General features: G+C 35.8%; 1 protein-coding gene across 1 annotated transcript; it reads right to left on the bottom strand.

Annotated features, from left to right (window-relative positions):
- Window positions 1-3,477: 3,477 nt before the first annotated feature.
- Window positions 3,478-14,966, bottom strand: LOC117340103 (macrophage mannose receptor 1-like). The gene is made up of 14 exons (XM_033901889.1): window positions 14,890-14,966; window positions 13,811-13,968; window positions 12,708-12,838; window positions 12,020-12,153; window positions 11,210-11,379; window positions 10,401-10,528; window positions 8,940-9,067; window positions 8,477-8,643; window positions 7,551-7,672; window positions 6,884-7,008; window positions 6,246-6,424; window positions 5,449-5,582; window positions 4,822-4,967; window positions 3,478-4,277 (listed from the first exon to the last, which is right to left on the bottom strand). Exons 1-14 carry the CDS (start codon window positions 14,951-14,953, stop codon window positions 4,201-4,203), a joined length of 1,863 nt encoding a protein of 620 aa, XP_033757780.1. The 5' UTR covers window positions 14,954-14,966; the 3' UTR covers window positions 3,478-4,200.
- Window positions 14,967-17,548: the final 2,582 nt, after the last annotated feature.

The following is a 17,548-nucleotide window of genomic DNA, read 5'->3' as shown; positions in this document are numbered from 1 at the left end:
TGGATTTGTTTGATTTCCGAAATATTTGATAATTTATGTGAACATTCTTTATAACGTGTTACCCACCTATATGCCCTACAATAATATATTGAAAAAAAGAGATATAGAACAAAAGAAACAGGCGGACCCTACTATACAGAATATTCACAATAACGATTATCTAACTAAAGTTTAAAATGTCCCTTACCTACCAATTATTCAATTATTAAAATATATTTTCTGAATTTTGAAAAAAATATCCTTCTGTATATTAAAATTCGAATTCCTGTTATCAAAAATTATTTATCAAAAATGATTTTTTTTCGTATAAGAAAATTGCGAAAACGAGGCGCCATTTTACAATTTATTAATTATTCTATCATATTTTTTTTATATAAAAAAATGAGTTTTTGATATGAAGAAATTGCATTTTGATACGAAGAATTGATTTATTGATATCAGAAAAAGATTTTTTTTATGAAAAAAAAAAATGAATTCTTGATATCAAAAAATTTAACCATTGATTTTGAAAAATCGAATTATCGACATCAAAAAATATTGTCCGACATCAAAAATACTGGATAAATAGTAAAAAGCCGCAGCATCACTGCCGAGTCATAGAAGGACCAAACAGCTGTATGATGCCCCAAGCATCATTGACGAGTCTTAGAAGGATGATACAGCTATATGATGTCCCCAGCATCATTGACGAGTCTTAGAAGGATGATACAGCTGTTTGATGTGCCTAGCATCACTGACGAGTCATAGAAGGACGAAATAGCTGTACGATGTCCCTAGCATCACTGACGAGTCTTAGAAGGATGATACAGCTGTTTGATGTGCCTAGCATCACTGACGAGTCATAGAAGGACGAAATAGCTGTACGATGTCCCTAGCATCACTGACGAGTCCTAGAAGGACCAAACAGCTGTATGATGTCCCCAGCATCACTGCCGAGTCATAGAAGGACCAAACAGCTGTATGATGCCCCCAGCATCATTGACGAGTTTTAGAAGGACGATACAGCTGTATGATGTCCCCAGCATCATTGACGAGTCCTAGAAGGACGATACAGCTGTATGATGTCCCCAGCATCATTGACGAGTCTTAGAAGGATGATACAGCTGTTTGATGTGCCTAGCATCACTGACAAGTCCTAGAAGGACCAAACAGCTGTATGATGTCCCAGCATCACTGACGAGTCCTAGAAGGACCAAATATCTGTATGATGTCCCTAGCATCACTGTCGAGTCCTAGAAGGACCAAATATCTGTATGATGTCCCTAGCATCACTGTCGAGTCCTAGAAGGACCAAACAGCTGTATGATGTCCCCAGCATCACTGCCGAGTCCTAGAAGGACCAAAGAGCTGTATGATGTCCCCAGCATCACTGCCGAGTCCTAGAAGGACCAAAGAGCTGTATGATGTCCCCAGCATCACTGCCGAGTCCTAGAAGGACCAAAGAGCTGTATGATGTCCCCAGCATCACTGCCGAGTCCTAGAAGGACCAAAGAGCTGTATGATATCGATAGCATCACTGACGAGTCTAAGGAAGACGAAACAGCTTTATAATGTACTGTACGTATCTATAACTAAACTTGCGCATTCTGTCAATCCTCGGACGGTAAAGGGTGCTTCAATGTATGGACATTTTCAAAAATCATTGTACTTTTTGTGTTATTTTCATTATTATGAATGTTTTTAAAATCACGCAAATGTCTCGAGGACGATAACAGACACGATTTTTTAGTTTTTTCTTTAAAAGTAAGATTGTCATCCATGGCCGAAGAGTATGAGAGCAAAGATGAGCAAGTTAGATGGATGGATGGATGGATGGATGGATGTGCGAAATCAATGTGCGAGATGCAATCAAGTGAGTGACATAATAATTAAATATGTATATATGGTGAGTGAAATTATTTAGGAAGTAATGAATCCAGTGTATGAATGTGTGTAATACATTGAAAGAAAATAAAGGAACGAAATGTGTAAATGAATGTAAAGTGATGAATGAGAGCCCTCTTGTATGAGGATATATTTGTCAGGATACTGAATCCAGGGCCTCAACCCTGGCAGCAGTCCAAATTGTTAAATGTTCTGGGGCATTAAAGTTTCTTGTACCTTAAAAAAAAAAAAAAAAAAAACCTCATTCATTTTTATTCTTTGTAACCCAGCCCATCCATTTTTTATTCTTTGTAACCCAGTCGTCTTAATATTTTGTCTGGCCTAAAATGACCATTGCTGTCAACAGGCCATTATACATAACCGTCTTGCAACTACTGCTGGGTGTCGGATCCTTGAATAAGAATCCATGTTGTATGTAGAATATTCTTACTTTTAAATGAATAACTTTATCTTTTATGTTATTCATGAACTGTGATACGTGACATTTTTTTCTTTACTCCCCCCCCCCCCCCTTTTTTTACAGGTTTTTTTTTACAAAAAAGAAAGTTTTTATTATAAATAAGTCCTAGTACCAAATTAACAGGGCTATACTCTTAGACTTGATGTGTTAAGTATACGAAATTATATCTACCAGTTTTCGATAGAGATGTGCTACCATTTATTTTTATTAAACATTCTGTTGAAATAATAATAATAAAAAAAAATCTAGCGGTAAATGCAAAATGCAGCATGCAGTTAAAAACGAAACAAAGAATAAGTAGATGTATCTTTTCAAATGACACATTAATAGAATTATATTCCTGATTCAAATGCACTCTTATTATCACTAAAATGATTCAAACTGATATAATCCTTGCTGAAACGCGTTAGTTCGTTAATTTATTTCACCAGCAGTTTTATATATATACATACTTATAACCACTAGTATTAAATCTATGTCGTTTATCTTTTTTAAAGATATTTATTGTTCATGCTGATGCTGCCGTCATAGAAAAGCCAATACACGCCTATTGAAAAATGTGAACTCCAGCTAACGCTTCAATACATTAGTACGACTGTGGTGAAATGTCATCCTTTTGAAAAAAAATATTACTAAGCATGTTTAAATATCCATGAAAGTTGGTTTTAGTTTGAAAAAAAACACTTAAAACACAAGCTGTGCGTTACCATATTTTGTATATGTATAATCATATTCCGACATAGATCATTGTTTTAACTTTAGAGGTGTAACATGTTTTCTAGAACACGTTACACCTGTGATGAAATAGACAACAGAGGTAATAGAAGACAACGTATACCTTGTAATAATTGCTGTATTGTAAAACATCAGTGCTGTAAGAGTGCGTGATCTTGTAACACAGACCTATATTGTTCTACTTTACAATAAAACTTTGTCAAGGCAAAAAAAAAAGAAAAAAAGATGTGGACACACACTAATATAATATAATATAATATAATATAATATAATATAATATAATATAATATAATATAATATAATATAATAGCTGTTGTATCTGCGTCTGAAAATTCGGCGTAATCGATGGCTTAACTGAACCTTGATTCTAAAACACGAAACAAACGAAACAAACTAAATGGTTTCTTATTTTTATTTAAAATGTATGAACGTAAAACCATATACAATACACACTTTGTGTTACACCAATGACATTATTTCTGTTACAAAGACAATTATATTATCTTATACAATCCATATTATCATATTTCAAAAAATAAGACAGAAAATTTTCAGAGATTTTACGATATAAAGATTGTTCATCAGCTGCAAACGAGTTTGGTGCTGACTAAAATTAGAGCCCCATTCCCGGATACCCGGATACCCACGGTTGATTGCGAACCTTTGTTTCACACTTCTCGTGCGTCACTTACAGTAGATGAGTTAATTTCCCTTTGTCCGAATTTCAAACGTCATATTGTCAAAATGATCAAAATTATTCTAACAAAATGCAGACGTTGAATAATTTCAAGGCCATAGACAAACAGGGGGCAAATAACTGTATAGAATTCTAGTATCATAAAAAATCGACATAGCGTTGTTGCAAATACTGTACCTACATTTTTAAGTCTATCCCTTGACAACTTAGCAGTAAAACAATTCATCGAAAAGCTTGTTACACGCTAAATTTCAACTTATTCCACTATTTATATAAATTATGTTATATATACAATATTCTCTATTCAAATCTGCTATATACATAATGTACTGTATTACATTTCAGATCACATCTAGAATAACACGTGACTTAATACAAAATGACAATGAAGAGTGAAGTTGTTACTATTTATAACTTCCATATTTTATATAAAACTTATATTATTTAATAAAGCGTAAACAGTAACGACCAGCATGGCAACCCCGGTGGGTAACGTTGAGCCTGCAATGAAAACGACACAACAATTATTATTTGTACATGTATTTATATTGCTTAATTTTCATCTACTTAAAATGAAAATGAAAAATGGCAATGTTAAATATAGGTCAAACAAAAACAATTGATAGTAGTATTGAAATCCATAAGATTAATTTTCATTGTGGGCCCCGGGGAGTTTTAACGTTGACCTATTCCCTTGCCCATATCCGTCCTGTTTTGCCTTTATCACAGGCTCTTGACGCCTCCCTTCCAACACTGCTATTCCACCTATGTAGGTTTGTATACCGCAACATATATATATATATAGTATACATATGTACGCACACTATTTCAGAAAAGAAACGCGGGTTCTCTAATGCTCCTTTTGAATACATTTTACATAAGAAACACGCGTTCTTTTATGGTCATTTTCAAAGTATGAACGCTTATTTATGAAACCAAATCGATCTCCAAAAAAATACTACGTAATCACGGGGACTTAAATATAAATAGACCGTGGACTGGAAAGTTGTGTCGAGTCCCTGTGTCCGTAATGACGGCGTTTTACCTGCTGACGTATACCGGTATCCCTCCGCCATTGTCTCACATAAATAAGATGCGATGTTGTCACAGTTGACGTCGTTGTATCTACCGCCATATAATATTGCACAGTAATCTGTTCCGCCAGAGTTATCCGGCTCTCCGCCCCAGGGACTAAAAAAAACAACATTATATTAAAACCGATTTCGTTATTTGGTTCTTAAAACAAGGAAAAAAATAAATTTATAAACACTGTATATACTATGGTGTTCCGTTAGGGCCAAATTTCCAATATCGCTCCTTCGATCCTTCGACCTAAACGCGAAGGAGCGAAAATACGATGGCGATAGAGCCATGGAACTTCGCTAATTCGCCATCTTGTTTTCGCTCCTTCGCCATCGTGTTTTCGCTCCTTCGTTCCTTCGCGTTCAGGTCGAAGGAGCGAAATTGGAAATTGGCCCTAACGGAACACCATAACTCTCCGTCGTTTTATATATATATAGTGGAGTAACAATTGAAAAACAAGTCTCCATGCAAAACATAAGAACATTTTAAAGATTTCTTCGTTTGATCTATTTCCGGGTTTTGTTTACACGTTGTTTTGTTTGTGTTTACACCACATAGTTGCGTTTATACACGATATAGCAGTACCTACATGACATTAGGCTTTAAGGGGTTGTTGAAAGCTGTATCGTACTCCCAGTATCCCTCGACCTTTCTGTCATTCAGGCCGGTCCACCATCCGGTTAGGCTATTTGATGTGTTCTTCAATGATTTCGCGATAAAGGCCTGGTAAATATAAAATATAACTTAAAATATCTTTATCAATCAGTGAAACCTTGTAATATAGTTGATAGAATAATTGCCTTATACATTGTATTTCAAGGAGGATACTATATATAGTTTTACCAATAATGCACAAGTTTCTTATCTTGTTCATTGTATACAAAGTTTTCCTAATTAGGTATCTGTTTCTGATCAAATTACTAAATGTATTCAATTTTTCTTTTTATCTATTTCGCATTTTGTTTTTCATCGTCTCCTAACTGACGAGTCCCTAGAAGGACGAAACATGTGTATGGTGCCGCTTAATTCATTTTGGCTCTAATATATCTAACTCTCAATTTATTTTGAAAGGTGCTTACATCTTGCGTGTTTTTTGTATATACAATCCTCTAAAATATCATATTGATTAAGAAGTTTTATTATTATCTATGAATTTCTATTTTCAGTGTTCAACTTTACAGTATCTCGTCAAATTTCAAAATTTTAAATATCAACACACTGTTTTCTGTTCATTAAAGTTTCGTTTTGCAATACACATTTTATACCACTTGCATATTTATTACAATCTAAACACATCGTTCGTTTTTGTTTACATTCCATAACTGATAGCAGTATTGTTTAAAAAATAATATTTGTGTATGACCGACAATTTTAAGTTACACGAACCGCTTCTTCTCTAGTGTTAATAGCCAGTAAGTAGCCGTCCAGTGGTTCGCTAATTTGCGCGCATTTATCACGTGCCCCCTGCCATGACGTCATATCCGCATCAGTCGTGTTGCTTATAAGGTAGCATGTCAGCATACCGTTTGCTGCTCGCGATATCCACCCACTTAGGCAAGGTTGGGCTGAAAAATACAAAACATATTATTCACTCACTAGGGCAAGGCTTGGCTGAGGTATACCAAATCTACTTTTTATTCAAAGGACAAGGCACACAACATAATTATTCATTCAAAAGAACAAGACTAAGTCAACAACACAACAATTATTCTTGTGTCCATAATGGAAATTTGGCCTGAAAAATGCATAACATATTCATTCGTTCATTCATTTATCCATTCATAATCTATTCATTCATCATTCATTCATTCAATTATTCACTAAGTCAAGGCTGTGAAATGCAAAAATATATTTGTTACCCACTTAAATATTTCTTAACAGATAAATACAAAAACTGGTGAATTTACCCCCCATCGGAATGCTGGGGTTGAACAACAACACGTATAAACTTGCTAGGGCATAGCTAGTTGAAAACTATTCAACGTATTCATTCACCGTCATTTGATCACTTTAAACGCCATTACCTTCAGTCTGAGCTTCACAAATATATCCTTGATTAGCATAACAATTAAAGTCATTGAAGATTCCATCCGAGGCCACCATGCCACAATCCTCATCACCCATGTTATTTGGCTCCTGGTTCCAAATGCTTCAAAGATGAAGAGGAAAATATTTATGGAAATGCTGATTATTAAATAAAACAACGTACGATAAATTGAAAAGGCCAAAGAAAACAATTAATAAATAGTTCAGCTAAGATGAATTTTCCCGTTTACCTTAACTATATAGTAAAGTGAGCAATTTAGCAGAAAAATAAATAATTTGAAGTCGTCTGAATTTATTTTTTTCTTCTTTAATCCGATTAACGGCATTTTTATCTATAAATTATTTTTGATTGCAACCGTTCGTTAATTGAAAACGAAATGTATTACTGTGGAAGGAAACCGGCGCACCCGGAAAAAAACCCCGCATGAACGGACAGGTGACCCCATAACTTTCCACGTCCGATCAGGGAATCGAACCCAAGCCCCCTTAGGGTGAAAGGCAAGAGTGTTACAAGTGCGCCCCCAATACTTCACAAAAAATGACGTTTGTCAAAATGATACGAAAGTAAAGATCCAAAGAAACGATGAGATATCGGCATATATATGATGATTGACAACGCCTTACTTCTAAATCAGGATTGCTTACACGAGACTCATATTGGCCTTGGTGTCCATGTTCCAGACCCAGCTACTAGAGACTGGTTGATACATCAAACCGGTCCAGAATGCGTAGGACCCATAGCGCAGTGTCTGTACTCTGAGCCATTCCTACAAAAAAAAAAATCATGTGACTAAGTTAACATTTATTCTTTGCTTTCCTCTACTGTACATCAGATTGAGTTGCCCTCGAAGAGAAGCCATATCAGTATGATTAGTAACTATATATACATGTATAAGAAAATAAAGAATTCGAATTCAGGATCGATTAAACAAAGACAAAATGTAAACAAAAATATAGACTTGCATGGAGACTCCTGAAAAATTACAAGAAATTTAGGACCAGATGCTCCGAAAGTGTGAGCGTCCTGTTTCACCGACGACACCCGCCAAACAAATCTACTCAAATACGGGTTAAAGCACGACATATGGGTGTTAGGGTGGTGACAACGGAACCACTAGGCGTATCAACAAGCATCAAATATGTCTGACTTCATATCACATAAGGAAATAGAATGTTTCACAATGAGATCATGACATCGACCATAACACTTCCCAGTGGTCTTCATCAACAATTATTTTTCCGTCAGTAGTTATATAGTCCACATCTGTCAAGGAAATCATGATAATGGGAACGAGTCCTGGAATACTGAATCAACTCGGACACGTTAACACAATGTGGGGATGCAGGGATGTCGCTATCCAGAAAAGGAAAAATCAATAATTGGGAATTTGAAATCATCAAGCTTGTCATGTAGCTTAGATGTTAGCACTCCCTGCTGGTAAGTTATGTCGGAGTTATCGGTCGGTATTGAATTGTCTGTAGTGACGTTGATTTCAAGGTTTTGTTATTTAAAGATAAGACATCGTCAATATACTAAAGGCGAAGAAATTAACAAAAAGGGACTAAACTACCTCCTCGTCCTTCGACTCGATCTGGATAAGGCGACCTCCCATCTCCACACATGTAGATGCGGCGGTCTTGTGATTTTGTGGTCGTTGTATGTGGAAAAAGTAGCATTTGTGCCCCGCCCGTACCCAGCCATTCGTGCACCCAAACTTGTTTTTGTACATAGAGTCGTCTGAATTAGGAAAAAGGACAATTAGCAAAAAAAAACAACAACAAAAAAAATTAAAAAAAAATAATCCCACAAAAAACAAAACAAAGTAATACCAAATTATTAGGAACGAACCCACAGTAAATTTATTCAAATAATCTTGATCTTTAAAAGATTGATAGGCGCATCAACACTTTTTGTTACAAAAGAGGAACTGAAATTAGCGCAATCATATTTCACCGCAATGTTTCCACCGTGAAAATCGTGAAAATAAGATAACCACTAAAATATGCACGTTTAAAGTATTTTGCGGCGATTACCTATAACCGGTGTTTGGCATATATATTTCTCAAGTCTTGAACAGTCGGAGTCCGCGAATCGGCCGTTATCGTAAATAAGTGCACACTGTTCTGTTCCTCCGAGATTGTTTGGTTCCACTGTCCATTCACTGAAACAAAATATAACATTTCCGACAGTATTATCTTTAGTTTAAACATATTTATTGTCAAAACATAGACACGGGATTAGGTACAAGTTATGACAACTTATCAACACCTTCTCCCAACATATATACAGTGTATTACAAGGCATAGTTACATTTACATGGATGATGACAAAAATGATATAATATACGGTTTACTAAATAAACTGATCCAATTACAAAATTCAAAACCTATTACTGGATTTGATAAAACATTGCACATATCTAAAGATATTTCTATTAAGATCAAAGGAAAGTTGTGAGTTTCCATTTATCATAACTTCTAAACTTATTGTAACATTCAGATTATTTAGGTTTTGCAACAAAATATGCCTTTCGTTAGTAAAACGTTGACATTCCATAAAAAAGTGAAAGGCATTCTCACAAGGATGACCACAAATACAAGCTGCGCTTTCTACAAGGTTTACTCTAAAAATATCATAATTAAGGGAACTACATTGAAGTCTTTATTATCTATACAGAGAATGCATCGTGGATCATAGGTCGACATAATACGCATATTACATAACAGAAATCTTATACCATAGACAGGAGAAATTTAAAATTTACATATAACTCATCAATCCAAGAAAGTAGCATACACTGAAATGAAACCTTAATTCTAACTCAAAATTGATATAAAGAAGGCAAATTATGAACAAAAACTAATTGGCATGGAGACTCTTGCAAAAGTACAAGGAGAATAAGACCAGACGTTCCGGGATAGTAAGCGCCTTCCCGCCATACCAAACTAGGTCAAATCCGGGGAAAGTCACGATCTCAAATGAGAGTTAGTGTATTGAAAACGGAACCAGTAGCCATATCAATAAGCACTAAGCACAAGGAAATGAGCATCAGACGAAGAAGAAAATGTCTTTATAAAATAAGATTTTGTAATTCAGCATCTCTAGCTAACGAAACAGCAAAACAGCATTCGTGCGAACCCAAAACAAGACATGACTATTATGTTAGAGACATTACTCTATCACACCATAATATTTGGACGAGGGCAGCAGTTTGACGGGGAATCGAACAAAATACTAAACCGTTTGCCTGATAGGGAAGTGTATTACCACAAAATTGTTATACTTAAAAGTATTTCTATTTGTTTAAATATAAAAAAAAAATTTTTTTGTTTAGATTTTTCTATTTATCTATTTTTTTTTTTTTTTTTCGTTTAATTTTCTTTCAAGATTTGCATTTACCGATGTTGATATGTGTATTTGTGTAAAGTTTGTCACAATAAAAGCGAAATGAAAGAGGATACGTTAAAGTTATATAACTCCAAAAGAGTATATACATGTTTGTCTGGTTGGCTGGAGAACCGTCGTCCCAGGTCCAGAATCCCTCCTTTGCTTGGTCAGTCATCCCTATCCAGTATAACTGGTCAGTCATCTTAAGGTCAGCCAGCTGTGCTCTGATGTAGGCCTAAATGGACAAAACCGAATTCCAGTATACATTTATATTCAACCGCTACTCGCCATTGGTATAAACTAACGTATTTTAGCGGTAATCTTATTTTAGCAGTAATCTTATTTTAGTGGTAATCTTATTTTACCGGTAATCTTGTTTTAGCGGTTATCTTATTTTAGTGGTAATCCTATTTTAGCGATAATCTTATTTTAGCGATAATCTTATTTTAGCGGTGATCTTATTTTAGCAGTAATCTTATTTTAGCGGTAATCTTATTTTACCGGTAATCTTATTCTAGCGGTAATCTTATTTTAGCGGCAATCTTATTTTAGCAGTAATCTTATTTTAGCGATAATCTTATTTTACCGGTAATCATATTTTATCGGTAATCTTATTTTAGCGGTAATCTTATTTTAGCGGTAATCTTATTTTACCGGTAATTTTATTTTAGCGTTGATCTTATTTTAGCATTTTTCGCGATGGAAACATTCAGCTAAATCATTATTGCGCTAATTATAGATTATCTTCATTGGTTTCTATGGCAATGATTGCTGGTGCATTATTTCATCATTCTGCTAATCTGTTTTAATTTGATTTTGCGCTAAAATTTCGGTGTACCAAATTGAGTACGTTTACCGTATTCTATTATTAGGCTTAATATGTATCTATAGTTTAAGTGTAAAAAGTTTTGCTAACCTGTTCAGTGGCAGTCTCCAGCCTCAGTAGCTTAGCGTCAGTACCCGGATGTAGCGTTTTACATTTGTTCGACGCCTCACTCCAGGAAACAACGTTGTACTCATCTGTCAGGTCACTGACGTAATAGCAATTCGTGGTGGTCACAGTCCAGTGAAGTGGACAACCAGTGCCTGTTAAAATACACAATTAACCTATTTAAGTCCGTTTTAAAGATCATGCCAGATATTGATAACAGTAAATGTTAAGCAACCCAAACGCGCACTTTAACATACTTGACCACATCCTTATTCTAAAACCTTCAAACAATTTCCCAATAACATTTGTTTACAATGACTTGAATTCGAATCTAATCTGTACCATTCGGATGATATTCGCAGATAAACTCATGCCTTTCGGAACACGTTTGGTCACTGAAAGCAAATTCTCCAATACATTTGGAAAAGACTTGCATTTGATACTAATCTATACCATTCGGATGATATTCGCAGATAAAGCCATGCCTTTCGGAAAACGTTTGGTCATTCATAATGACTTGCATTTGATACTAACCTATGCCATTCGGATGATATTCGCAGATAAACTCATGCCTTTCGGAACACGTTTGGTCATTCATAATGACTTGCATTTGATACTCACCTATACCATTCGGATGATATTCGCAGATAAACTCATGCCTTTCGGAACACATTTGGTCATTCATAATGACTTGCATTTGATACTAACCTATACCACTCGGATAATATTCGCAGATAAACTCATGCCTTTCGGAACACGTTTGGTCATTCATGATGACTTGCATTTGATACTCACCTATACCATTCGGATGATATTCGCAAATAAACCCATGCCTTTCGGAACACTTCTGGTCACTGAGTGTGCCCTGTATGTTGATGGCGCCACAATTTTCGATGTGATGACGGTCGTCCGGTTCAACGTTCCAAACCCTGTGGATATAATAATTCAGACTACAGTGACCATCTAGCTGAGTATATCAGATATATGATCATGAAATTAATATTTAACTTTTAAATTCTCGATATGTACTGAAAAGTGTTATATCTTGTGTGTATTTCATACATTCCTTGAGATTGAGAAACCAATCATGGCGGACTGAAGCCGTAGCCCGCAAGCCACATATTTGTTAAATAGCTGTACGGTTTAGAGGATAGACATAGACTTTGTGATCTTCAGAAATACAATGTCGATTAATTATAATGAGATTTATCGAATGATTGGGTTATCGCAATTTCTCATCCAGATTTAGATATTTCTTTCGACATGAACTCTCTTTGCCCTAAGCATCACTGACGACTCATAGAAGGACGAACTAACTGTATAATGCAGTTTATTTCATTTTTGGCTCTTCTTTATCTAACTCCTAATTTGTATTGGAAGGTACTGATATTTTTTGTGCCTTATCTACAGTCCTGCACAGTCTGAGGTTATTTGTGAAATTTGAGCTTCGTGATAGACGATATTACAAATAAAGTTAACTCACACAGCGGCAGGGTTGGCCAGTATTTCCGAGTCATCCTTCCCCCATGACCAACCCCCGGGATGATTGTAGTCATTCAGATCAGTCCACCATCTCTCTGACGTCATATTGGCAATGGAGCGCGTGAACAATTTCTAATATGGAAGCAAAACAAGTATACATGTATATATAAGTTATATATAAATAAATCTTATGATATACATAAATTTCGGTCAGGAGTTTAAATATGTAATTACGCTTCTTCAGTCTTGTTGATTTTTCGTCTATTTTGTTAACCGTTTAACGGCATTTCTGGTAAGATAGTATGTTTCCTTAAGTCCTATAAGAGAAATATGAACAGCGTTACACGTGTGTGGTTGTAATATTTAGGACGGCGACGTATGTTTCGACCTAACAGAGACCATTTAAAAAAAATAATCAAAAAATAAAAAAAAAACAAAAACAAAACAACAACAACAAAATAATAAAAATAAAAACTTAATTTACGGGAAATACTATCGCGAGAACCAGAGTTATCCGTGATGGTTGACATCTCAATTGCTGACGTCAGTGGGCAAGAATTCTCGATGTGATATTCGAACCAATGTTAAGTATTTTGTAACTGTAACTCGATCGTCACCGCTTTGTATTTGTTTCAATATGGTAATGAATAAGTTACAACAAGAGTTGGCATGAAACCAAACCAAATATGTCCTTCAATTAATCCAGTGGTCCACTTATAACCCCCCCCCCCCCCCCCCTTTTTTTTTAACATCAGTCGCTTACCTCGAAATGCACTTGAAAGTATTTCAACTAGGACCTCTTATCACTTAATTAGCCTTACAATCTGACTGTCATGAACTTTCCATTTCTTGGGCGTCACAACTATGATTCCCTGCGTGTTGAATCGATATCATTGGACCTATTCCGTCTCACACTACCAGGCTTTGATGCAGCCTCATAAAGACCACGGACAAGTTTAATGGTGTCCATAGTGACTTCATAATAATGTATAAGATTTCCTTGGATGATGTGAAGATATTTCTATCGTGCCTCTATGTTGCACTACGATATATAGCTTACACTTACTGACCATAAGTACGTTAATGAAATAAGAATCTTTTTACCCTGTCGTCTTCTCCGTTAAATTGAAGAAGGGTGGCACCAAATTGTCGGCAGTCTGTTGTTGCCTGGTCCCATGTGAGGCCCTCAGAACTGAACAGGTAACAGTTGCCCTGAATCCGAACCCATTTCCCCACAGGACATTGACTTCCGGTAGCGGCACCTAATTCAAGACAGAATAAATTCTTTGAAATGTACAACAGGTGTTTATTTCCATATAAAAGTATGAGGATGCAATAAGCTAAATAAAACCGGAGTTGTCTACTTCGACCGTATGCTTGTCTAGTTTGGGTTGTTTTAATAACCTGGAGGAAAAAAAGGTATCATACATAACTACATCGATATTTTAAGATGTTATTAACCTTTGTTTCTTCTTATATTACTTAGATAGCATATACAGTCAAACCTCATTATCTCGAATCAGATGGGTCATGAACACTTCGAGATATCCCGAGTATTCCAGGTATTGAGTATATTTTACATATAATTTTACCGTCGGAACTGAATGCTTGCTTCGAATTAAGCGGGATAACTTATGAACTGACAGTAAATGTTAGATACCATAGAAGGAAATGGATAATAGACGCCATTGTCAACGAAAGGGACAAAATTTACCGAAGCATCACCATACAAGGACAAATTATATCACTTTTCAGCAAAATCATAAAATATACCTGACAAATATTCCACAGTGTTAATACACAAAGACTGGATATATCACAGTGGTAATACACAAAGACTGGATATATCACAGTGGTAATACACAAAGACTGGATATATCACAGTGGTAATACACAAAGACTGGATATATCACAGTGGTAATACACGAGAACTAAGTCATGACAAGGTCAAGATTTCATACAATGCAAGAAACGCAAAGTGAAACAACAGCATTTATGACCTCTGACCTTTTCTGGTGAAACCGGAAGTGAAACCATTTTACATGATTATATCGGTTTACGTAACGTCAAGTATTTTCTATAATATACATATGATATATCAGTCAGTCAATGGGGATATTGAGTGTCCCTGTAACCTGTTCCTGACACCTACACGTTGTAAATATTATAGAAACTAAACTTACTCAACAGCAGATAGAATGTTAGAGCCGCATACCCCATCCTCATCCCCGCGTGGGTATCCGCCATCAGGACAGTGATGTACTGTACCTGGAGTTTATCAGTAGTTGAGCCAGACACCTAGGCTATCACTAATACCATACACTTGTTTAAAACTAATAGCTTATATTTATGTTATAATTGACCTTCTTTTAAGAAAAGAACATTAATTTAACCTGTGTTGAATATATAAACTTATAATTATATTTGTTTTGAGAATAAATCTTTGTATTGAGGTATTCTTTGTAGGGGCGATCCGTAATAAGGATGTTGGAAGCTGACAATGCTTTGAGATATGTTACGAGGGAGATACGGATGCTATCGTACTATGAACATACGGGTACATTAAACACTTCACGGGGACAAGTTGCCCTACTTATCTATTACAAGCATGTACATCGATTATATTACGTAAGTTTTAGTATAATACGTGATTGTTTTCCTCGTATTTACATTTTATCTGGCCACCTTTTGTAGTATTGTACAGTGGACTCTGTCTAAACCGGACTCTGTCTAAACCGGACTCTGTCTAAACCGTATTCTGTCTACACCGGGCTCTGTCCACACCGGACTCTGACTAAACCGGGCTCTGTCTAAACCGGACTCTGTCTAAACCGTATTCTGTCTACACCGGGCTCTGTCTAAACCGGACTCTGTCTAAACCGGACTCTGTCTAAACCGGACTCTGTCTAAACCGGACTCTGTCTAACACCGGGCTCTGTCTAAACCGGACTCTGTCTAAACCGGACTCTGTCTAAACCGTATTCTGTCTACACCGGGCTCTGTCTAAACCGTATTCTGTCTACACCGAGCTCTGTCTAAACTGGACTCTGTCTACACCGGGCTCTGTTTAAACTGTATTCTGTCTACACCGGGCTCTGTCTAAACCGGACTCTGTCTAAACCGGTCTCTGTCTAAACCGTATTCTGTCTACACCGGGCTCTGTCTAAACCGGACTCTGTCTAAACCGGACTCTGTCTAAACCGGTCTCTGTCTATTCCGTAGTATTAATACATTACATATGATAAGTATTTGGTCATTTTGCTGCAAGCGTCTTTTTTTTAAATGTAAAACAGTGCAATATTCCGCAAATAGTGTTTTAAATACTTCGGCCATATCTTAAACCGATTGATAGAATTTATGCATGCACATCAGAAATATTTTCCACTGTGTCGTCTATCATGCAGACCTCAATCCTAATAGTTAGAAACTATAATTATGTTCTCTGATCTTTGATACCAAAAGGTTTCGATTTAGTTCATAGCTCTCTACCTATAAAGCATGAGAAAATTGAAGGACTTATACAATTCGGAAAATACGAATTTACTAACTTGAAATCTGAAAAATCTTAAAAGAAATAATATCTACAACTGATTTTGTTTTATTAAAAACACCAAACGAGTCGTGTGGAAGCATTTACACTGATATTTCTTTTCTTTCTTTTTTTTTGATTTTTTGGATGTTGCAAAACGTCTTCAAATGACGCGAAAATCTCTGGCACCGTTGATCACACATGTTGCGTAGACATTACAGATTTCTATATGAGCCGCTTACCTCGAACTTTCATTTTTTTATTATCTATTTGTTTTTAATTTTCCATTTCTTGACAGGAATATCTCTGCTTTCTTACGTGTTTAGCTGGTTTGATAAAGATTGTAGAGATGTTTCATGGTCGGCATCATGAGGATCCCTTCAGTGGAAATAATTTCCTTTTGCAATATTAAGGTAAACCTTTTTATACCTTTCGTGTCTGTTTACATTCATATTGATATGGAATATTCCGCCGATACGCTTAACTTTCCGAAACGCCTGGCCTTATTTGAAAGGTTTCTGAGTACATATTTCTTTCGTTTATTTCAGTCCTAATTTCATTGACATTAAGTCAACTTTGCCTACACAGAAAAAAAATCTTAAGAAGAATTTTGTCTTTTCTCCGCCTTTTACTCTTTTTATTACCGCGTTTAACATCCCATATTACGGCTTTTCGGCAATTTCAACTAAGACCTTATTTCAGTGACAATAAAGGGCGTGATTTCAAAATTTTCTAACTTTCTACAGAATCTCACACTGATTTAAGCGCCTTCTTTGGAAGCAATATAAATAGCATATACATTAAAATATAGGTATCAGTGATACTTAATTCATTTTGCCCCTCTACACCACCAAACTGAATTAAGTATAGCGCATTTCTGAAACATATTTGATTGGTTACATTCATGCACTTTCGCTCCATGATATTCCAGCGGTTCCGTTCACTTTCTCTCTCTCATCCTCGATACTCCACGGGTTCCGTTCACTTTCTCTCTCTCATCCTCGATACTCCAGGGATTTCGTTCATTTTCGCTCTCATCCTCGATACTCCAGGGATTTCGTTCATTTTCGCTCTCTCATTCTCGATACTCCAGGGATATCGTTCACCTTTTCTCTCTTATCCTCGATACTCCATGGGTTCCATTCATTTTCACTCTTTCTCATCCTCACCAAAAGAATGTACTGGTTAAGTTTATATATATAACGAGCTTTACACGCAAGCAGAAACACTTCTCGTACCATAAATTGGGTTAAAATAGTGAAGAACATATTATGTATTCATGGTTTTGATTACGTTTGGCTTGAACAAATAGT

The sequence above is a fragment of the Pecten maximus genome, chromosome 12 (genome assembly GCF_902652985.1).
Source record: "Pecten maximus chromosome 12, xPecMax1.1, whole genome shotgun sequence".
Taxonomy (NCBI): Eukaryota; Metazoa; Mollusca; class Bivalvia; order Pectinida; family Pectinidae; genus Pecten; species Pecten maximus.
This window is presented reverse-complemented; position numbering and strand designations above follow the sequence as displayed.